This window comes from Xenopus laevis, chromosome 9_10L (genome assembly GCF_017654675.1).
Source record: "Xenopus laevis strain J_2021 chromosome 9_10L, Xenopus_laevis_v10.1, whole genome shotgun sequence".
Classification (NCBI taxonomy): Eukaryota; Metazoa; Chordata; class Amphibia; order Anura; family Pipidae; genus Xenopus; species Xenopus laevis.
In genome coordinates, this window is record NC_054387.1 from 101,166,823 (window position 1) to 101,190,560 (window position 23,738).

The following is a 23,738-nucleotide window of genomic DNA, read 5'->3' on the forward strand; positions in this document are numbered from 1 at the left end:
TGATTTAGTTGAGTAATCACATTTACTTTACAGTGCTACGCAATATGTTGGCACTATATAAATACATGTTAATAATAATAATAATAATCCCCACAAATTGTATGTCTGTTTACTTTAATATGTCTCTAGATTCTTAATACTATTGTAATAAGGTGGTTTGGTTATTGTTATTCTTATTTTTAATATTGCCTACTTGAGTAATTAAGCCACAGCAAACCTACAGTTAATATTTAAAGCCTGACAACTGCAGACCCTAAAATGTACAAATGTTTAAAAAAAAAAAAAGCACACACAAAAAAAGAAAAATGTAGACTAACTGAATCATATTAGAATACTATTGTCTACATTATGCTAAAGGTTCATTTTCAAGGAGAGTTATCTTTTTAAGAGCTCTTGTCCATATAAATGATCTGCACCCCTTTTTGACCTAATTCATGCACAGTCATATTTGCATTACAGGTATGGGTATCTGAAAATCTATTATCAGGATAGCTCTGAATTACGGAAATGCCATCTCCCATAGATTCAATTTTATCCAAATAATCCAGATTTTTAAAAATTATTTCCTTTTTCTCTGTAATAATAAAACAGTACATTGTACTTGATCCTAAGATATAATTATTTCTTATAGGAAGCAAAACCAGCCTATTGGGTTTGTTGAGGGTCAGATTTATCAAGGGTTGAATAGTCAATTTCGAATTTCTAAATTTAAAAATTCACAAATTTTAATCCCTGTATTAAAATGTAAATTTGAATGTGAGGTTTATCACAACTTGACCATCGAAACAGTCCTAACCTGAATGTTCGCCACCTGCCGAGTTCATGTACAAGTCAATGGCAGAGGTCCACTGAGCCATTTGGAGATGTTAATAGCCTTTTTTATTTGGGATAAAAATTTGATTTGTAAAAATCAAATGTGATTCGACTTTTCAGTTCAGAACCATTCGATCAAATATTAGCCATTCTAATGCTTTCTTAAATACCCTCCCAGTCGAATTGTGAGTATATTCAAATTTAAAAGAATTCATATGAATTTTCTAGTAGACTAGACTAGGTATGAAGATACATCCATTTTCCGGAAAACCCCAGGTCCAGAGCATTCTGGATAACAGGCCCCATACATGCACTAGTCAAAGAATCATACAGCCCTCTGAGAGGGAAGTGGAAGTGAAAACTGTTTTCTTTAAAAAAAAAATTGCGTATTAGTTCAAGATTGTTCTGTACATGTAAATGTGCTATTGTTAATGGATGTTGCTTGATAAGGGATTGTGACCGTCCGTTTTATTACTCCCGACAGTGTTGGTATACTTATTGTACTTATTAAGTCTTTTATTGTAGTGGAAAAAATTAAACTATAGCTAATGCTATAATAATACAAATATGCATGTATTTATTAAAGTGTGCCCACAATTATGAGCCTATCAAGATTCTCTAATATCTGCTAGGAATAAATAGTCCTTTTTGTCTCCATTCGTTCTGCATGATTATCTTCCTAGCTGGAGAGCAGCGGGCAGCTTGGAACAGCTGGAGTGGAGAGTGAAGGATGAAGTATAGACCTCAAATCCATTGTTCTTCCAAAAGAAAACACTGCACGGTTGCTCATTACTGCTGTTTGTGCTGCATTGCCACTTATAACTTAATATTACTGCACTGGAATACATGTATGGGATGTGATATCCAGTTACAATTGTAAATACCCACATTGAAATATTTTCAGTTAGGTGAACACAACAAATCAAAAAAACATCAGCTTTAAACATCACTTAATTTGACATGTTTCTAATCAATATTCTGCATGCGATTATGGGTATATCCTTCAACTCATTTGATATTAGCAGTATGAGAAAGCTAATTTCCTTTATTAGAAAAGTTTTATATCACTACATATCTATTTTACTCGACCACAAAGGGCTAGGGACACTAGATTTTCCCACAACACCTTAAAGTTATTGTACAAAATGGTTATTTTACAATGAACCAGTTTGTAAAAAACATCCTTATGAAATACACGAGCCATGAACATCCTGTAAATTATAGTAGCCTAGTAAACAGTCCTTATTGATGTCATCAGTTATAATCTGAGCTAAATGATGTAGTTTCTGTCAAATGACTCAATGACACTTGTGTATTATCATACACAATGTACTCCCTTCTGGAAAATATAAAGAAATAAATTGTCGCTAGGGGAGAAAATAACTAGAATCTGCCAATACAGTTCTATCCACTGCTAACCTCAGACATGCCACTTAGAATAGGCCTCAATCTGGTAATGGCTGAGAGAGAAATTAAAAACTACAATTTGTGAAACATAGATACTTTCAAAAGGCTAATAAAGCTGACACATTTTTAGCATGCATAACAAATTCCCTCAGTCCTTTCACCCACAACAAACTAGAGGTGGAGCATTAACAGCTAATCCCAATAAGATATGTCTGATTTTGCACTGTTTTATCAAACTTTATACAAACAGAGGGCAAATCTTACTTCACAGGCAATTTAAACATACCACTTTCCCTAAGCATTTCCTGCCCCAAAGAAAAGAATTATCCAAACCGATTGATACTGAGGAAATCCTTTATGCTTTAAAGGGGCTTAAACTTATAAAATCGCCAGTGCCAGATAGCTTTACTGCAAAGTATTATAGGCAATTTGCCCCTATACTTGATCCCGTTCAGCTGAGTCTTTATTATACAAGAGTCACAAAAAAAGATATGTCAAGGCTCTGGTGGTTCTCTTCCTCTGCCGGTTTAAATAATGTCTGTTCTCCCTCAGACTTGTAGTAGAATCCAACCAATATTCAAGAAAAACCCAGCGCTCACTAGCACGAAGTTAGACAAAAAAGACAAGAAAAATTATACCACTATAGTGCAGTTTAAAAGGAAATATGCATTGAGGGAATTATTGAACTGAAGATTCACCAATCTGCTCCAAATTCTGCAGCTCTATAAGAATGCATTAAAATAGTGTAAAACTGTAAATACTTTAATCACCAATAAGTTAAAATTGCACTCACAATGGTCTTTGTAAAAATGCCCATAAAACAATTATGAGTCATTGTCTTGCCGCGTTCTGGGTTTTCCAAGCAGTCTGTGGAGATGGTAATTGCCGGTGTCGTAAAGACGAAACGCATCGGGCAGTAACGTCATCCACAGGCGCCCAGGGTTACACAAGGTGGTCAAGACACCAGCCATTACCATCTCCACAGACTGCTTGGAGAACCCGGAAAGCGGTAAGATGGTGACTCATAATTGTTTTATGCACATTTTTACAAACATTGTGAGTGCAATTTTAACTTATTGCCGATTAAAGTATTTATGGTTTTACACTATTTTAATGCATTCTTATAGAGCTGCAGAATTTGGAGCAGATTGGGGAATCTATAGCTCAATAATTCCCTCAATGCATATTTCCTTTAAAACATTTGTGAGTACCCTACCATTTGAATATATCACACCACACTCTTTGGAGTGGCGTTATAAGGGGTGCATAGCTTGGATAAGCAGAATAATAAGGGCACTTATGTTCACTATTTCGCTTAAGAACTAAGTGGTGTGTCAACATAATTACAAAATACTGCACTATATTGGTATCATTTTTCTTGTCTTTCTTGTCTAACTTCGTGCTAATGAGCACTGGTTTTTTCTTCAGTATTGGTTGGATTTTATTATACAAGACAATCGTATCGGGGAATAAATATTTAGGGTCTCCTATCAAGCATATATTCTCAGTGGCTAAGCAGACTATTGTAAAAGCTTAGAACAAGTTCTCAATAGAATTCAACAGGCTGAAACTAGAATAACTATCTAGTTATGGAGCAACTCACTAGCATCACCATGGGATTGGTTAAACACTTTCAGAAAAATATGGGATCCGTGGATCAAGTATAGGGGCTTTTCTTTAGACTGATCTCAAAATCAATATTCTATCTTATTTTTACCTTTCCTTTTCTTTTCAATGCCTTGCTGTATGCTTTGAACCGTCACAGTATATCTTATTGCCCCATGCATACCAGTTTTGTTTATATTTCTGTTTTCTGTTTCCTTTTTTTGTTACATTTTATTGTTTTATTTGGATGCTGTAATTAATTTTTCATGTTCCCGAACACCCTGTGTTTTGGCTTCACTGTGTGCAAATAATTATATCTTTTGGAAAGACCTTTATGTACCTGATGTTTTTATATTCTTTTTTTCTGCAAAGCAAAGTAAAGACTATTTTAAAAATGAAACTAGAGTATAAAAAAAGGAAAATAAACTGATTGCAGTATCCCTTTAAGGATCATCCATAGCACATGGCACATTTTCACTGATTGTGTGTGTGCTCTGGTAATCAAACCACCCTTCCCTTCTAGTAGAACACTCACATTTGAATGGAAAAAAATCACTGACTAAGACCATCCTTACAGACATAACTTGAATTTAAATTAATTTGACCACAGCAGTTTTGCAGCATTCTGTCTTGGGGTGTTGCTCTATGTGCACCCAATGTACAGTAGCACACTGCATATTAGCTTTGCCCTGGAAGAGCATGAGTAAGAATGCCACATTACAAGAACCAAAAGGCAAGTTATGGCTGCAACAGGGCTGTAACTGTCCAGATCATTAAATCTTTGGATGGTTCTGTCTACTATACTTGGGATATTAGAAGCTGGTGGAAGTGGACACCATTTAACATACACCAGGAATCTTTCTGAAAATTAACTTGGTGAGTGCTGGCTAATTGTTTGCCTGCAACAGGGCACTTCTTATATCACATATAACTGCTGGGGATGGAAAATTACATAGAAGCTCTATTACATAAGAACAAGTAACATAATGCAGATTGATCCACTTTTTTGCCCCACTAAAGGGGTTGTTCACCTTTACTTGACATGACATTTTATTCTTACAACTGTGCTGATTGTGGTCACTCTGTTCAGATAATGAGGGGTCATTAACTGGCGAACCTTGGCTATTTGTACTAGGGATGCACCGAATCCAGGATTCGGTTCGGGATTTGGCCAGGATTCTGCCTTTTTCAGCAGGATTCAGACAAATCCTTCTGCCCGGCCGAACTGAATACGGATCCTAATTTGCATATGCAAATTAGGGTCAGGGAGGGAAATTGCGTGCCTTTTTGTCACAAAACAAGGAAGTAAAAATGTTTTCCCCTTCCCACCCCTAATTTGCATATGCAAATTAGGATTCCGATTCGGTTCGGTATTCGGCTGAATCTTTAGCGAAGGATTCGGGGGTTCGGCCGAATCCAAAATAGTGGATTTGGTGCATCCCTAATTTGTTCTTCAGTGCCCTTTTTTGTTTTCATCATGCATGGCAGAAAAAAAGTATGGCACAGCAAGTTTGGTTTTACATTTCACACTACACAGTAGATTGGAATTGCTACTGGAGGTGAGCCAGGCATTGGCGTACATGTTAAAGCTTGAAGTCCTGCATGTAAAAATCACTTTGTGAGGTGCCATATGCTGTAACCGTTACTGGATATAAACCTGCCTGGGGACTAATAGTTATGTAGGAAATTCTGTACAGTTGCGCACTGCTGGACGTAAGGTTGCCACCTTTTCTGGAAAAAAATACCGGCCTTCCTGCATTCTTGCCGTTTTTTCCTATTAATAACATAAAGCATCATTTTTACCGGCCAGGTGGCAACCCTAGCTGGACGTCAAAATGAAATCTGTTTTATTAGCTCAAACGCATATCAAACAGGCAACATTTTGGGTCTACTTGTGCCATCGGTAAATTTAAAAATTAATTTTCCATAAACCATAAACATACAGACACACACTGAAAGGGCCTCAGGTTTTTTTTTAGATGTTTTGATTAGAAACAAGCAGTATGATAATTAAATGTACTGTGCCAGTGCTGTGTGTAGATATTAGTCAAAATATTCCCTCTAAACCTGCTTCAACATTACCAGAATCCAAGGCCTTACAATGATACATGTGATACGATTTAATAAATATGTAGTAAAGTATGTTTTATTATAGAAACCACAAAAGCTTTTTCATAAATCCTGTCCTCGTGATAAAAGGCGAAAGAGTAAGTTTTTATTTGTATATCTGTTATTTTAGTATATAGCTATACATTTGGGGAGAAATGCCAGTGTACTAAGCACTTCCGCCAGTACTCTGCTAACGCTTCCCAGCGGGATGAGCTGCCCAGCCAATCGATTGCAGATGTAATTATCCACTTAGCAGCCGAAATGTCCCGAAGGCAAGAGCAATGGATGGAAGAGACGATAAGGAAGTAGAGGAGTTGAAGCTGCAGAAGGCGTGAGAAGTCATTGGGCTTGTGCCAGTTTACCCAGAGTTTGCCAGCCGCAATGAGTGAGGCTCGGGAGTTGTTCCTGCGGGCTCGGGGAAGGACTTTTACTTCTTTTAACGAAGGTAAAGCACCGGTATACTCCCATTGGTGACTGCCATTATATGCTTGCCCTGTCTCACCTCTAATCTTCCTATTTTCTGCTGCTGTTGATCTCGAACTGTCAGCTTTCTCTTTGTGACTGTCAGCTTGTGATTGGACGATAGCTGAGAATATCAGGCGTTACAAGCAGAACTTTCCACAGGCATTTACTAATAGCTACATCTGCACATGCAAAATTCCCAGCTCCCTTTAAAGGGAAAACATTTTTTTTTTCAAAATGAATCAGTTAATAGTGCTGCTCCAGCAGAATTCTGCACTGAAATCCATTTCTCAAAAGAGCAAACAGATTGTTTTATATTCAATTTTGAAATCTGACATGGGGCTAGTCACTGTCAATTTCTCAGCTGCCCCAAGTCATGTGACTTGTGCCTGCAAGATGCCTCCTGACCAGCCCACTATAGTGACTTTCTATGGCATCTTATGGCAGCCACTATGGCATTTGCCAGAACCCACAGATTGCCAATCTGGGCCTGTTCCTGTGTTTGCAGATGCATGATCTTTCAGTAAAGGTCGTTTGGCGACAATCTCTCTCCCCGATATGCCCACTTTTAGGGCCCAACGATTGGATCGTATGAACGATAAACAGGTGGTCGGATTGCAGGAGAGCATCAACAAACAGATGCGGTCCGCGATCTGACAGGTTTTTTAGTCCTGTCCGATCGACATCTGGCTGACTTTCGGGCAGATATCAATTGGGGAAGCCCGTCAGAGGGCCCCATACACGAGCCAATAAGCTGCTGACCCAGTCTATTAAAATTCTGTATGCTCTGTGATGCACCTTCTTTTTTGCCCAGCTGCTAGCCGGTAGTTGTCATCAAGTAGCAAGCATAGTAGGGAATATCGGCAGGCTGCAAAGGGAAAAGACAGCATAGATATGGGATCTGTTATCCAGAAAGCTCTGAATTACTACAAGGTCATCTCCCATAGACTCCAATTTAATGAAACAATGGTAATTTTTTTAATTGATTTCCTTTTTCTCTGTAGTAATAAAACAGTACCTAGTACCTGATCTTAACTAAGATATTTTGAATCCTTACTGATGGTAAAACAATCCTATTGGGTTTATTTAATTATTCAAGGATTTTTTAGGAGATTTAAGGTATGGGTTTCAAATTACGGAAAGAGGCGTTATCCAGAAAACCCCAGGTCCCGAGCATTATGAATAACAGGTCCCATACCTGTATTTGGAATTGGAGAATCCTATATTTGCATGTCATGAAGGCAGCCTTTTGCACCAAATGATGCATTGACCTGAATGATTCCTCTGGTATTACAAAATATCGCAAAAGTCATGCCAGAGTTTGCCTCTGTTAGCAGTTTAAAAATATTATATGCCTACCATGCAGTGTTTTTACATGTATGTTTGGTTATATTACAGGATAGATACGTGACATCTTCCCTGCTGCCCATCTGCTGTATAACAGAAATGCAAGTGTTAATTAAATTGAGTGCATGATCATGATTCATCATGATTTCATTGAGGAACATCTTTAGTATTGCTAGTCTCCTATATCTTTTGTAAGCGATCATTGGGTCACTCTGAATGAGACCATGTATTTAAACAAACAGACCAAACCTGTTTGAAAAGACTTGTGGGAACATATAATCCTGCTTGTTATTTTTAATGCCACCAATTCTTGTAAAGTTTTACAAAATAAGATTCTGGCACACAGTACAATAAGACCAATCAAATAAGTGAGACTTTTCCCTTTTTCACATGCTAAGTATGCTCCAGTGAGGACGCTTCTCAGTGAATTACATTTGAATTAAAACTAACTAATTTGAATCAACTCTCTGACCTATTCAAGGGAAATCACATTTCCCCCTAAACCGCTATGCATGTAAATAAAGCATTGCGATACTACACATTCCCCTTATAATGAAGAATCACAAGCCTACATCACTCTAGATTTAGTCTGCTGCCTCTTGCAGATTAAAGGGGTTGTTCACCTTTAAGTTAACTTTTAGTATGTTAAGAATGGCTAATTCTAAGAAACTTTTCAATTGGTCTTCAATATTCATTTTTTATAGTTTTTGAATTATTGGCCTTTTTCTGCTAACACTTTCTAGCTTTGAAATGGGGGTCACTGACCCCATCTAAAAACAAATACTTTGTCTCTTATTCAAATCAATGCGTGGTTGCTAGGGTACTTTGGACCCTAGCAACCAGATTGCTGAAACTGCAAACTGGAGAGTTGCTGAATAAAAAGCTAAATAACTCAAAAACCACAAATAATAAAAAATGACAAATTGACTCAGAATTTCACTCGCTACATCATATTAAAAGTTAAGTTAAAGATGAACAACCCCTTTAATGGTGTGTCATCCCAGTGTAGATTCAGGACTTATTAATGAAATTAGGACAAACATTTATTTTTGCTTACCCTGCTTTGTATCCCAACGTTACCTTGTGCTATCAGACCCAACTCCACCCCTGGAGTGCAAAGAGTTCAGCCTGAAATTGATTTGCACTGGCAGGCACTACTAAAAGTTAATAGGAAGTTGAACTTCCCCTTAATGAACCTATGCTATTAACCAACTGAGTTTCTGCTTGGGGTTCATTGACTGCATATAGTACGTACAGTGTATTGATGATGCCTGTTTATTAAAGGGGTGGTTCACCTTTAAGTTAAAGTTTTTAGTAAGTTATAGAGTGGTCAGTTTTAAGAAATGTTTCAATTCATATTTATTATTCATTTTTTATAGTTTATTAATTTAATGAAAACGAAATAACTCAAAAACCGCAAATAATAAAAAAATGAAAACCATTTGTACATTGTCTCAGAATATTACTCTCCACATCATAATAAAAGTAAACGCAAAGGTGAAAAACCCCTTTAAGATAATGCCAATGGATTTTATATGTTATATATGGCTTTCACTAAATAATTATAATATGTGGTTATATATGGCTTTCACTAAATTATATATTACTTTAATAGGTTTTACACAGGTGACTTTAGGTTTAGAGATATCGAGAAGAGGGCTCCAAAGAAAGTAGCTGTTACTCGAATAAGCTAAAATATCTTAAAAGATGATTTTACCTTCCTACCTCCAACTATGATTATAAGGGCCACACTATCTGAGCTTCACGTATGTTGGGTTTGCAAGAATTCAGTCACTAGCAAAAAATTAATCTAAGAAAATGGTTAAAAATGATTCAATGACACAGCATGTGCTGCTGTGGTTTAAAGGGGTGGTTCACCTTTGGGTTAACTTTTAGTGTTATAAAATGGCTAATTCTAAGATTTTCAATTGGTCTTCATTATTTCATTTTTTTAGTTTTTTAATTATTTGCCTTCTTTTGACTGTCCAGCTTTTAAATGGGGGTCACTGACCCCATCTAAAAACAAATGCTCTGTAAGGCTACAAACATAGTTATTGCTACTTTTTATTACTCGTGCTTCTATTCAGGCCCTTTCCTATTCAAAATCCAGTCTCTCATTCAAATCCATGCATGGTTGCTTGGGTAATTTGGACCATAGCTGCTGAATAAAAAAGCTAAAAAACTGAAAAACCACAAATAAAAAAACGAAAACCAATTGCAAAATATTAGACTCTACATCATACTAAAAGTTAACGCAAAGGTGAACAACCCCTATAAGGTAATTAGAAGAACAACGTGGCTGTTATGAACACTGTACAGAGATAAGGTTGGAGATGTGTTGTTTGCCACAGCTAGATTGGATCTAGTCTTGCTATGCTATCGTGTTTGTTTGCTGTCCAAGCAGTTGTGGGTTAAACATCATTATGTTGTGTCATGTCACAACAAGAAACCTGTGTTTTTGTTTGCCTGCAAACCCCTAGCTTGATTCCAGTCTGGGGTCAGTAGTGTATATTCAACATTAAAGCTCTTTTTATTATTTGCTATAGAGAACCCAAATGCATAAATGTTCTAAGAACAGAATACGAGTGAGAACAGGTATGGGGGTAATATCAGCGGGATGTCCCGAAAATACAAACTAACATGTATTATTGTTGCTTCAAGTTTTTCCCTATTTGATTGACACCCCAGACCTGATATAAAATTTGCCTCAAGAAACTAAAGCAAGCAATTAGTCAAGCCTCTGGACCAACTACTTAGAACCTGCTAATGATAGAAAGCATTAAAGAGACAGTACACCTTTAACTAAACTTTTAATTATACAGTTATATTCTGTAATGTTTATTTGAATTATTTAGCATTTCTATTGGCAGCTCAGATAGTAAGGACAAAGACAAGCAATATGAATGACATGGCGGGAGCAAAAGAGAGAGGAGAAGATGAAAACAGGAGTGAAAGGCATGATAAATAGAGGGGGAAGAAACCTCTTAAAGGAAAACTAAGCCCCCCAAATAGGGTTGCCACCCGACTGGTATTTTACCGGCCTAGCCGGTAAAATACCATGTGCCATTCGGTAATCCTAAATAGAAAATTTCCATTTTAAAAAAATAAGGGCCGCCCCCTGGGATCGTAGGATTCACAGTGCTTACAAACAAACCAAACCTGTTAGGTCACACGAGCCAATTAACAGACAGAGTTCTGTCTTTTGCTTCAACACTTCTTCCTGTTACAGTTAGAGTTGTAGTATTTCTGGTCATGTGATCTCTGAGGCAGCACACAGACCATCACAAAATGGTGGTTCAATGCAAAAGATGTAAAAAGGCCAATATTTACTTAAATATATATTCCAGTTTGATAAGATTCTTTAATATGCCACTTAATTTGATATAAACTATCTGTTGCTTAAGTATTTGTTTTGCGGGTATAGTTTTCCTTTAACAGGGTTGTTCACCTTTCAAACACTTTTTTTAAGTTTCTTTCCATTTTATATTTTTTACCATTTTTCCAAAATCTAAGTTTAAAGTTTAATGTTCCTGTCTCTGGTGTTTGAGTCTGTTAGATACATTTCTCAGCAGCGTCTCTGGAGTATTAGCAACTACAATTCTAACAGCTGCCTTTAATAAAACTTGATTTTGGTCAGTAGGAACAAAGATAAGAAATGTATCAACTTAATGTATCAATTTAGAACAGTTACAGAGTTGGTCAGAGACCCCCCGAGCTGCTTCAGAAAGACATAAGAAGGTGAAAAATGAAACTTTAAACTTCAATTTTGAAAAAAATGGTCATAAATAGAAAGTTGTTGGAAACATTTTTATTTTTAGTGTGAAACCAACTGAAATTTTGAAAGGTGAACAATCCCCTTTAAAAAGTAAAAAAATTAGAGCAAATTGGTAGAGTTAAAGGAAGATAAGTGAAAGGAGTAGTGAAAGACCTGTTTTGGGTAACGGCACTCCCATGCATGTGAAACCAATTCAATTGTTAGTCAAATTTTCAGCTTGAATTTGACTTTCAAAGTTCCCCATAGGAGAAAGGTGAAAAGGTAAGGGCAGCTTTAATTCCTCTGTGAGCTGAACTTGAAGTCAGCGTTGAACCATACCGATAACCTAAAGTACATAAGCTTTTTTTTCCAGTGCCTGCAGCTCAAATATATACTCACATCATTACCCTCAAAGCTATCCGAAGGAATAGAAACATACATTTAAGCTGCAGACATTGAAAAAAAGCTTAGGTGCTTTAGGTTATCGGTAAGAAGCTGACTTCTGGTTCAGCACACAGGAATTCAAGCTGCCCTTGCCTTTTCGCCTTTCTCCTATGGGGCACTTTGCATGTCAAATTCAAGCTGAAGATTTGAAAAAAAAAGCCAAGGGGAAGTAAGCCATACCTATTATTATAGCTATTTTGTGAGGAAGAAGTATTTTAAAAAAAACTGGTGTTATTGGTCCTTTAAGAGAGTCTTGTAGACACAGCAACACATTATGTATATATAGTTACTCCCCCCCAACACCAAATTATAGTGCAGCCTAATTGTTTCTTGTTAAACTAGAAAAATAACCATTTGACATGAATTTTTGAAAAGCACTTTAACAGCATATAGTGTCATTATTTACCAAAGCCTATGGTTATTGCTTATAGTGAAGTCTCATTATTTCAATTTTTTTTTTCCCCTTAAGATGCAGAATCACAGTGGAAAGGCCCCTTCTACTTTATACAAGGAGCAGATCCACAGTTCGGCCTTATGAAATCTTGGGAAATTGGTGAATGTGATTATGGAGGAGATGAATGGGAGCAGGAGATCAGATTAACTGAAGAAGCCGTGCAGGCCATTAATAAGCTAAGCCCCAAACCAAAGTTCTTTGTACTGTGTGGGGACCTCGTTCATTCAATGCCGGGTAAGAGTCATTAAAAAAAAGTGTGTGACTGGTAACGATGAAAACATGTTAATAGATACAAAGATCACAAAGTCTGGTGTTTAAGGAAACCACTTGTCACTAAGAACCTCCGTCTTTACTTTTACTTTTCATTGTAGCCTATGGGAAAACACGCTGAGGCAGTTCGGGGAGATTGTCGCTCCGAAGACGAGGCGATTAGTCGCCAGGCTACAAAATCTCCCCGAAACTCCTCGTGTGGACTAACCCTAAAGCTTAATCTATTTAACAAGCTTGTGAAAGAAATTGTATTGCTATTATCAGTTATTTATAAAAGTGCTAACGTTTTCTGAATGGTGCATCTGAGCAGTAATGCGTTTACAAAACAACACATTGCCACAAAAGAAATTTTAATAAGGACCTTACTGAACTACTGCATGGTTATGTGGTTCTCCCACTGTTGCTGCAGCAAATGAATATTCATAATTAGACTTTGAAGGAGACATAGGGGCAGATTTACATATGGTCGAATATCGAGGGTTAATTAACCCTCGATATTCGACTGCCGAATGTAAATCCTTCAACTTCAAATATCGAAGTCCAAGGATTTACCGCAAATAGTTCAAACGATTAAATGCTTCGAATCGCTCGATTCGATGGATTTTAATCCATCGATCGAACAATTTTTCTTCAACCAAAAAAAGATTTGAAAGCCTATGGGGACCTTCCCCATAGGCTAACATTGCACCTCGGTAGGTTTTAGGTGGCGAAGTAGGCGGTCGAAGTTTTTTTTAAAGAGACAGTACTTCGACTATCGAATGGTCGAATAGTCGAATGATTTTTAGTTTGAATCGCTCGATTCAAAGTCGTAGTCGAAGGTCGAAGTAGCCAATTCGATGGTCGAAGTAGCCACAAATTCCTTCACTCGAGCTAAGTAAATGGGCCCCCTAGTGTGTAAAACAAGAATTAGCCTGTGAATTCTACTCTCGGGGATTTATTGTAAATTTTTGTAAAACAACATACTAATCCCGCCCATCTGTCCCACTTCCTGCTGCCTCCTTTCCCACGCCAGGGTGTGCACAGTTCCATTATCTTTATACCCGCAACCCACAATTTGCCCCACTGATCCGCTACCCAACCCATTCAGCAATAGGTCAACTTACATTCCGACCCGGGACATGCAAAACCCGTCACTATGTATTGGAAGTGCCATCACTTTAGTGCCGGATCTGTATGCAAATGGATGAAATCTGATATATATATATATATATATATATATATATATATATATATATATATATATATATATATATATATATATATATATATATATATATATATATATATATATATATATATATACACATATATATACATATATATACACACACAGGTATGGGATCAATTATCCAGAAAGCTTTGAATTACGGAAAGGTGGTCTCCCATAAACTCCATTTTATCCAAATAATCCACATTTATAAAAGTGATTTCCCTTTTCTCTGTAATCATAAAATAGTACCTTGTACTTGATCCTAACTAAGATATAATTAATCCTTGTTGGAAACAAAACCAGCCTACTGGGTTTATTTAATGTTTATATGATTTTTTTAAAGTATGAAGATCCAAATTACGGAAAGATCCATTATCCGGAAAACCCCAGGTCCCTAGCATTTGTGAATAACAGGTCCCATACCTGTATATATAAATAATATATAACTAATTAGATATATAGGGCGATTGTATGTGCTCTAAGCTAAGAAGAGCAGGACTAGATCAATCAATTTAGCATGTAGTGGATCTGAAAGTTTTTTCTTTTGTTTCATTCGTTTTCTTCTTATTAGAATTCTTTTGTCTTTTGGTCTCTTCAGATCAGAACAGAATAAAATGAGCAGGTATTAAACAATTAACTAATTATTATCATAATGGTTTCCTCAGTAAGTTTAACACTGACGGAAGAAAACCCTAAACAGTCACTTGAAGAACTGCTCTGTCCTAATGAGCTGTGCAATATTTAGAAACAAAGGCAGAGAAAGTGCAGCACATAGCTGCTTCTTCTAATGTTAAAATAGATTTCATATTGCAGAATGTCTGCACTTCGTCTGTAAGTGTATTTTAAGACAGCTGGCAAAGGTAAAATTGTAAGTTGAAGGCACATGTGATATATATGTCAGGGAAATAGCTGCAGATATATCGGTTATTAATAAACACTTCTGTTCTGTATTACTGCAATGAGCAAAAACTGTGACTAATGGAAACACAATAATTACAAATGATGAAACATGCATGCATGTAGACATGAGGTCAGAGGCACTGACGTGTTATACTTCCACACTTTTTTACTGTGCATATAAGAGATTTTGTACAGGTACGGAATCTGTTATCCACAAGCCCATTATCCGGAAAGCTTTGAATTATGAGAAGGTTGTCTCCCATAGACTCCATTTTAATCACATAATTCAAATGTTAAAAAATCATTTGCTTTTCCTTTGTGATAATAAAACAGTACCTTGTACTTTATCGCAACTCATAATATAATTATTCCTTATTGGAGGCAATACAGTCCTATTGGGTTTAACGTTTAAATGATTTTTTAGTAGACTTAACTTATGGAGATTCAAATTATGGAAAGACCCCTTATCAGAAAAACTCAGGTCCCAAGCATTCTGGATAACAGATCCCTTACCTTTACTGGACGGTGTATTTGCCTAAAGTAATCGGGCTTTATAGGTTAAAGCTTAAAGACAGTCAAAAGGTACCCCATACTCATAATGTCTTCATTTTTTTTTTATTGTAGCTGTGTATTGTTCTAATGGAAATATGTAAGAGCTCATTGAATAATTATTTTCCCATGTTTTGTTTCTGTAAATGTTACTGACCTAGCTTAACCCAGTTTAATCTTGAATAAACCATTTATTTTCCACAGTTATTTTGCAAACAACCTGAGTATTGCCTACTCTTTTCTTCTCTTTGTTTTCTATTTTTTAATCCTTTCGCTGTTTTGTGAGATAAGGGATTCTGCAAAAAAACACTTTGACCTGAAAATTAGGCCATTAGGCCCAAAATATCACTGGTGATAAATGCCTGTCAGTTAATTAATCATGATGCCTTGACAAATATATTCATGGTAAGTAATTTGCTCTGGGGAGAATGAATCCTGCATACTTTTAGAGCTGCAATCTTAAGGGGAAATGGCAAAACATATTGGGAACAATTGGATGTACAAAATCATCTAATGATCAACGTAATTACTTATGTTTTGCCATAGTACTTAAAGGGGAACTAAAGGCTAAAACAGAATAATGCTAGAAATGCTGTATTTTGTATACTAAACATAAACAAACAAATTAAACAAATGATTTATACTTTCAAAGTTGGCTGCAGGGGGTCATCATCTTGTAACTTTGTTAAACATCTTTGCAAGACCAAGACCATGCACATGCTCAGTGTGGTCTGGGCTTCAGTTGGGAGGTTAAGCTTAGGGATCGTCAAAACAGCACAAGTCAAATAATATCTGCCATAGAAGCTGATACAGCAAGACTGATTAATAATCAGAATATGCAGACTGCACTGGGTCTGTGGATACAAATCTCTACACAATTGCCGGCTGCTTTATAGGGAAACAAACAAAGCTGCTTGAGTTCAGGGAAGTAAGGTGGGGGCTCCCGATGCCTTTTGAAAGTATAATTGTTTCCCTGCAGAGCAGTTAGGGACTGTCTGAAATTTCCTATCCTCAGCAGTCAGAGTAAGTAAAACAAAGGGTGAATTTCACTGCATACAATCAGGTTTCTTATAAAAATGGTACACATTTTTTAATTAAAGTATATTGATGATAGATTTCTTTTTCATTAAAGAAAGTAAAAATGGGATTTTATTTTTTTGCCTTTACATCCCCTGGTATACAGTCCTGATACTCTAGGAAGACACAGTGCCTAGTAATGCTCAAGTAAGAGTTCTCAAAGTATCAGTTAGGTTAACTGCGTCCACTTAAATAATTCCTTTATTATCATGTCTAATTACTCTGTTACACAGCTTATAAAGAGCAGCATAAATAGGAGTGTGCATAATCCGAACCAGTAGAGAGGAAGCTGGGTAAATCGTTGGTAAAACAACATTTGTCTTTGCCTTTTCTAGTTACAGAAGGTCAGAGAAAACCAATCACAATATAACAATGAAAAACAGGGCTGACATCAGGTCAGTACAGGAGGTTCTCCAGTTAGGGGCCCCAAGAGACGCAAATAAGTATTTTGTGAGTTGCAAAAAACGGTATGGCTTATGGGAACTGGGCAGCGTTTTTGGTGGGATTTATTACCTTAATGGGGTGTGACCTGCATAATTCAGGGGCATGGCCACTTGTGGGGGACACTGTCATAAAATGCCTCCTATCCTCCTTGTATAATACACTCGGGGCACTTTCATATGTCTGCTTTTTTCCAAACTTTCAAGCCCTCCTTAAAGACCCGCCTGTTTAAAAAAGCTTATTCAATGTACCTTAATTAATCAATCATTGCTGTATCAAAAAATCACAAATTGTTTCTAAAATCCTTATGTCTCAATTGTACCCTAACCTTTACTTTGTAAACTCGAATTTGTAGGGCCCTCTAATCCTATTGTACTCTGTAACCCTTGTTTGTTATCCTCCATTTATTCCCTGTTTGTTATAACTAAGGTAAAGCACTGTGTATCTTGACGGCGCTATAAAAATAAATGATCATCATCATCATCATTTATTTATATAGCGCTGTCAAGATACGCAGTGCTTTGATGATGATGATGATGATGATTTTGCTCAGACAAATGAGTAATAGAATGATCCACTGTGTGAAATATGAGGGCTTAGTTAAACTTTCCTTATGAAAAAAGTAAATATACTTAACTGACATCTTTGGAACATTTACTATCTTGACGCTAGACCTGTGGGACCTTTGCAGCAGTTTGCACATCCACATCTTTATTACAGCAGCCAACATTCGTCTTTACCTCTGGCCTCTTTACTATTGGACAGATCACGACACATTCACCAACTGTGGTATCTCCAACAATGCTCCTCTATCTGGTTTTTAAAACTTCGAATTTCTTTTACAACTTGTGTCCTCTTTTCCATCCTTTTTATCTGTTCTCTTAGACATACTGCCAAACCTTGCATGAGCCAATGTTTCACCCATCTGGAGAGCGGGTTCTATTAACTTATACTTCTGGTCGCGGCAAAAGTTTTTAGGTGATAATTGTACTTTAAAGCTTGTTTTAAAAATATTATAATCAAATTTGGAGCAGAAACCATATTTGTTTGGCCTGGGATATTGACTATAAGCAGAATTTACTGGAAATTAAGGTGAGAATATGGTTCTTTGTTCATGTAGTTGCCATGGTTTTAAACACAGCATCACTGTCGGCTATGTTTTGCTGTATTGTTGCTGTGATCAATCAGATCTTTTGTGTCGGTTTATAACCCTTGTTTGTATAGATATTTATCAACCAAGAAGCTTCAGTGCCATATGCCAACAAACTGGACTGTAGTATAGATAATAGGATTGTCTTGGTTAATTTAAGCTTATTAAGCACAGTGTTTTAATTATGGTATTACAGATGTAGTAGACTACCACTTTGCTGACTTCTGTGACAAAAGGGATAACATTTTATGTTAACTAGCTTCTGACTGTAAACTATTTTTAAAATCAAAAGGATCTGTCCCATTTGTTATTTTTTTTTTTTATATGCAACCTGATTTGTATTCTTTTAAATGTATTTAAAACGTACAATTATGAAGAGGAAGTAGTGCAACAGCTCTCTTTGTAGTTAATATGTCACTGTATTAGTTACAGAATTTATGTACAGGTTTAGGATTGATTATCTAAAATGTTTCTGAACTATATGAACTATAGATTCTAAAAATATTTAAACATTAAAATCCTCAATAGGTGTATCTACTTTAATACACTTGCCAGACTTAGAATGTCTATGTGAAATTTGACTTTTAAATGCAGTTAAATTACCTAAGTACCCTTATTCATATTATGTGTATATGTAAATGTTTGTCATTTAAACCTAATTTGGAATTACAGGTACAGGATCCATTATCTGGAAATCCATCCTCCAGAAGACTTCAAATTACAGGGAAGGTCATGGGGATTGTAATTAAAAGTCGCAGGCATTATTTACAATGGCACCTTTTCAAATGTTAAGCACCGCTCACAATGTAAAATCAGTTGCTGGCGAATATAACATTGCGCATTTTCGCTAAGCAACGGTTTAGTGTTAACACCTGCTCTGGAGTTTCATTAAATACTTTGTCGCTAAAAAGGCTTCGAGTTTGCGAAAATCAATTGCATACGCTGTGAATGTTTGCAAAAGCCATTTTTGTTCTCAAAATTTGCAATGAAGTCGTTGAGGTCTTTAATCTGTTAAAAAGGCCTTTATATTTTTTTATTGAGCTGTATAATTTTAATATACGTGAAATTAACCCAACATGATTGTTTGCCACCAATATATATTCATACAGCTTAGTTACCCTCAAGTACAAGGTACTGTTTTATTATTACAGAGAAAATTATCTTTAAAAATTAGAATTATATGCTTAAAATGGCCTCTATGGGAGATGGCCTTCTGGTAATTCAGAGCTTTCTAGATAACAGGTTTACGGATGAGGGTTCCATACTTGTACATTATCATCAGTAAAGACTAAAGCTTTGTATGATGCTATAGTAGCATTATTGGACTTCACATACAATTCTGTTATAAGTCAAAGTTATACAACTTTGATTTTGGTTTAAAGAGCAGTCATTTTCCCGTAAAATTCAATGTAATAACATTCTTCAAAATGCATATCTAAAATTAAAATAAAAATGGAACTATGTCTATCTCTGCTAATCATCCTAACATGCCGTAAAATAATGGCGTGACAGCATCAGTGCAGTTGACAGAGTTTTCCTTTTGCTCATGGCAGATTTAAAGTAACCCCTGCCAATAGATTTTCAGAATGTCATATTCATGCTGATTATGCCCTTATGTTGGCATAAAACTGAGCTACACTTACATTTCAAGTGCAACATTTAAGCCCTGTGTACTCATCACATCTTCACTATGCATTTTAGCCACCTTGTATGCAAACATATGCTGATAATGAGTTTCTGAATATTATTCAATGGGATTAATTTTTGCATAATATGACCATGAAATCTTTCTTCTTATTTGGTATGCAGTAGCCAGAGAGGAATTAAGGTGAAGTTGTCACATTGAAACAGAAACCTGTCTTACTTGTATAGCTTTGTAATAAGAAATATGAAGGATTGTTATCAAGCATGACATCTCATTAAAATCTCTGCATAGCCTTGGGTGGTTGAACCGTTACACTTTAATCGGATATTGTGTGACAACTTGAAATCTGAAGGATGTACCTCAGTAGAGCAAATCAACAAATCCATACATCTGACTAAAAAAAAATCTTTTGTATTTGCAGCTTTTAGCATACATCTGGCATATATAAATATATATATTTATGTACATATATTACGCTAAACACGTATGAAGGATTCATTCTTCTTTGGACTCTTATTTCTGCCTTTATACAGTTATTGCTACTAATATTAGCACTATTAGTTATGTGCAAACATTTCTTTCTTATTGATTGTGCTTTTTACATTGTAACACAACAATCTATAATGGGACAAACTACACAACACACTTTCACTTTGTGTGTTAGTTTGCTTAGGAACCTGGATTAGTGTAGGTAATTTTTCTAATTATTGAGCAAATGATGAAATGATAGAACAGGTCTTGTGCTCTTCTAAGGATCGACGCATTTTCGAACATACAGTACTGTAGTTGATTCACAAAAAAGGCAGACTTTCCTGTTCTTTCTTGTATAGGATCAGAGTTGTTTAAGTTCTTAACAAGATTACTTAAGAGTATCTAAGAGAAGAAGTAAAGAAGGCAAATAGCTAAAAAGTTTTAAAATATGTGCAATACTAAGGGCTATGGCATGCAGGACATCCTGCACACCTTTGTCCTCTGGTAGAGAAGAACAGAAGACACAATGTCTTACCTCATTTGTCATTACACACTAGTGAGTGACAAGTGCCCTAATTAATGCATACGGAGCAGTGACAAACGGACCTTGGTGCCAAAAAAATTAAGTTACATTTTAGTGCCGTTTACACATGAGACTCTTAACATTCTGCAGAATTAGTTCAGCACAGAAGACATCATCAACACATGCACTGGGTCTTCTCCTAATTATTCTACACAGGTCCCAAATATGCACTAGCCTTTCAAAGACAATCATATCACTTCTAAAACAGTCTCTCTCTGGTGTTTGTACACTGTTCCCGCTTGTTGTAAAGTTCTTTGCTGGCATTCAGCAGTGTGTTCAGGGAGGCACACTAGGATGACATCATAAACTTAAGACTTAAAGGAACAATAACAACAAAAAATTAAAGTGTTTTAAAGTAATGAAAATATAATTTACTGTTGTGCTGCACCGGTACAACTTCAAAAACTGTGTAACCATGGGGGCAGCCATTCAGTCACAGGAGACACGGTAGATAACAGATAGAGCTTGGGGCTGCAAGCAAGTATTTTTTAAAGCATTCATGAGCTCTTATGTTTGTGAGTAACCACCTTCACTATGAAGTGGATAATTATTTTAAAAAATAACCATCACCCCTCATAAAGGGTGAAAAACTGAAAAGGGAAATACTGCACTATATTTAATTTTTATGTACTTTAAAAACTGCCAATTTATTAAAAAACAATTGCTTGTTATTTATGTAATAATTATTGGTTCACATGAGACCATTCATTTTCAAAATGATTTAAAACCTGTAATTATAGAAAAATATCAACAGATTAGTTACCCAAATAAAAACATATTTAAGTGCCAAGAGAGTGGGAAGCTATATTTTTCACATATATTGGATTCTTGTTTGGTTAGTCAATAAAATAAGTTAATAAGGGAAGCTTATACATTGCTTGCCTGGGACATTTTTTTTTATTGTAAAAGGCTTCTGTTCTTCACACTCACATCCGTATTGATCATCATCATTTCATCATCATTTATTTATATAGCGCTGTCAAGATACGCAGTGCTTTAATTTTATTGATGATGATCCATGATGATCTATTGAAAACATTCACGTCAAAGTCATCCCATATCTGACCATCCCATATCTGCCATAGGACTGGCCAGATATGGGATGACTTTGACGTAGTTGGCCAGCTTAAATATATTGCAATATATGAACAAACAATCCCTGTTTTGTTTAAAGGGTAAGGCATTTTTCAGTAGCAGTATGCACAAAACGTCTCTGTCTTAAATATATTGATAATGGGTTGAGTGCAGAGGACTCTTGTAATTGTCTATATGTATTTTGTGGTCACAGCCTCATTGCACCACCGCCTAATGGTTTTAAAAATTAGTGGTGAGCACAACTTTTCCCTATTAGTTATAATATCTCCTTAGGCACCTCTTCTCCAGTGTAAACAAGCCAAATTAGGCCGATACTTTGCAAACCTTAAAATAACTTGACCACATCAGACCTATAATTGGTGGATATGGTATGGTTCTGTACCAGATGAAAAGGAGTTTGACTGGTTAAAGGAGAAATCAACCTGTGGGGAAAAAAACCCTGTACCCCCCCCCCACCCCAGGTTGACCTCCCTCCCTCCTACCCCCAGGCTAACTACCCCCCCGGAGAAATGCCCCATACTTACCCCTCTGCACAGATTCTTCGAGCGAAGCTCCACGTGCCCATCTTCCGCGTCCTCTGTAAGCTGAATGCGAGATCGGTTTTTCTGCGCATTCGCAGTTGGAGCAGTTTGCCAGTTTGTGCAACTGCGCATGCGCGAAATTACATGGAATTGCCGATCTCCCAGTCAGCTTACCGAGGACGCAGAAGATGGACGCGTGGAACATCGCTGGAAGTATCTGCGCCGAGGGGTAATTATGGAGTATGGGGCATTTCCCCCGGGGGGGTAGTTAGCCGGGAGGGAGGTCTACCTGGGGTGGGGGGTACCGGGTTTTTTCCACACATGTTGATTTCTCCTTTAAAACTTAATAAGCTCTCTAACTACTGGAGGGTAAATACCAGGTCCCAGGCCCTTGTTCACACTAACTGCTTAAATATTAAAGTACCATATTCAGTGTCAGCCACTAACATAGTTACATAGTTAAATTGGTTTGAAAAAAGACAAAGTGCATCAAGTTCAACCCCTCCAAATGAAAACCCAGCAACCATACACACATCCCTCCCTACTTTCATATAAATTCTATATATCCATACCTATACTAACCATAGAGCTTAGTATCACAATAGCCTTTTTATATTATGTCTGTCCAAAAAATCACAATTTGCAGATATCGACAGCACCAGCCATGGATCGCTTTGTTTTAAAATGCCTTTATTGAGACATGGGTTTCTGACCCCAATACACTTGGTGTATTGGGGTCAGAAACCCATGTCTCAATAAAGGCATTTTAAAACAAAGCGATCTATGGCTGGTGCTGTCGATATCTGCAAATTGTGAGTAAACGGACACATGGTGGAAACCGTTGGACGTGCATCAGATCCTAAGAGCTGGGAGGCATAGGTGCTGACTGAGAAATCTAATTGTCCAAAAAATCATCCAAGCCATTCTTAAAGGCATTAACTGAATCAGCCATCACAACATCACACGGCAGTGCATTCCACAACCTCACTGTCCTGACTGTGAAGAACCCCCTACGTTGCTTCAAATGAAAGTTCTTTTCTTCTAGTCTAAAGGGGTGGTACGGTGATCCACTTTATGGGTAAAAAGGTCCCCTGCTATTTGTCTATAATGTCCTCTAATGTACTTGTAAAGTGTAATCATGTCCCCTCACCTTTTTTCCAGAGAAAACAACCCCAACCTTGACAGTCTCATAATGTAAGTCTTCCATCTCTCTAACACCTTGTTTGAACTGAGCTATGTTGTAACTAAGGCAGGACTACACGGCCGATTCCGCCACGATCCGACGCGCTGCGCAAAATATCAGGCATCACGTCGGATGCGACGGAAAAAGGTAACTAATTCAATTGTCTGATTGTGTCGCAGCGTTGACGCGACACGACTGTCTGATGAAGATGCTGCACGCTGCGTCTGCATCCGACAGTCGTGCGCATC

At 36.8% G+C, this 23,738-nt stretch overlaps 1 protein-coding gene across 2 annotated transcripts in view; it reads left to right on the forward strand.

Annotated features, from left to right (window-relative positions):
• Positions 1-6,126: 6,126 nt before the first annotated feature.
• The window catches only part of cpped1.L (calcineurin-like phosphoesterase domain containing 1 L homeolog), a 40,601-nt gene continuing 22,989 nt past the window's right edge, over positions 6,127-23,738 (forward strand). The window contains exons 1-2 of one of the 2 annotated variants that reach the window (XM_018233927.2): positions 6,127-6,379; positions 12,411-12,629. In XM_018233927.2, coding sequence (XP_018089416.1) covers positions 6,316-6,379; positions 12,411-12,629 — 283 coding nt within the window. In that variant the 5' untranslated portion in view covers positions 6,127-6,315. 2 annotated transcript variants of the gene reach the window in all.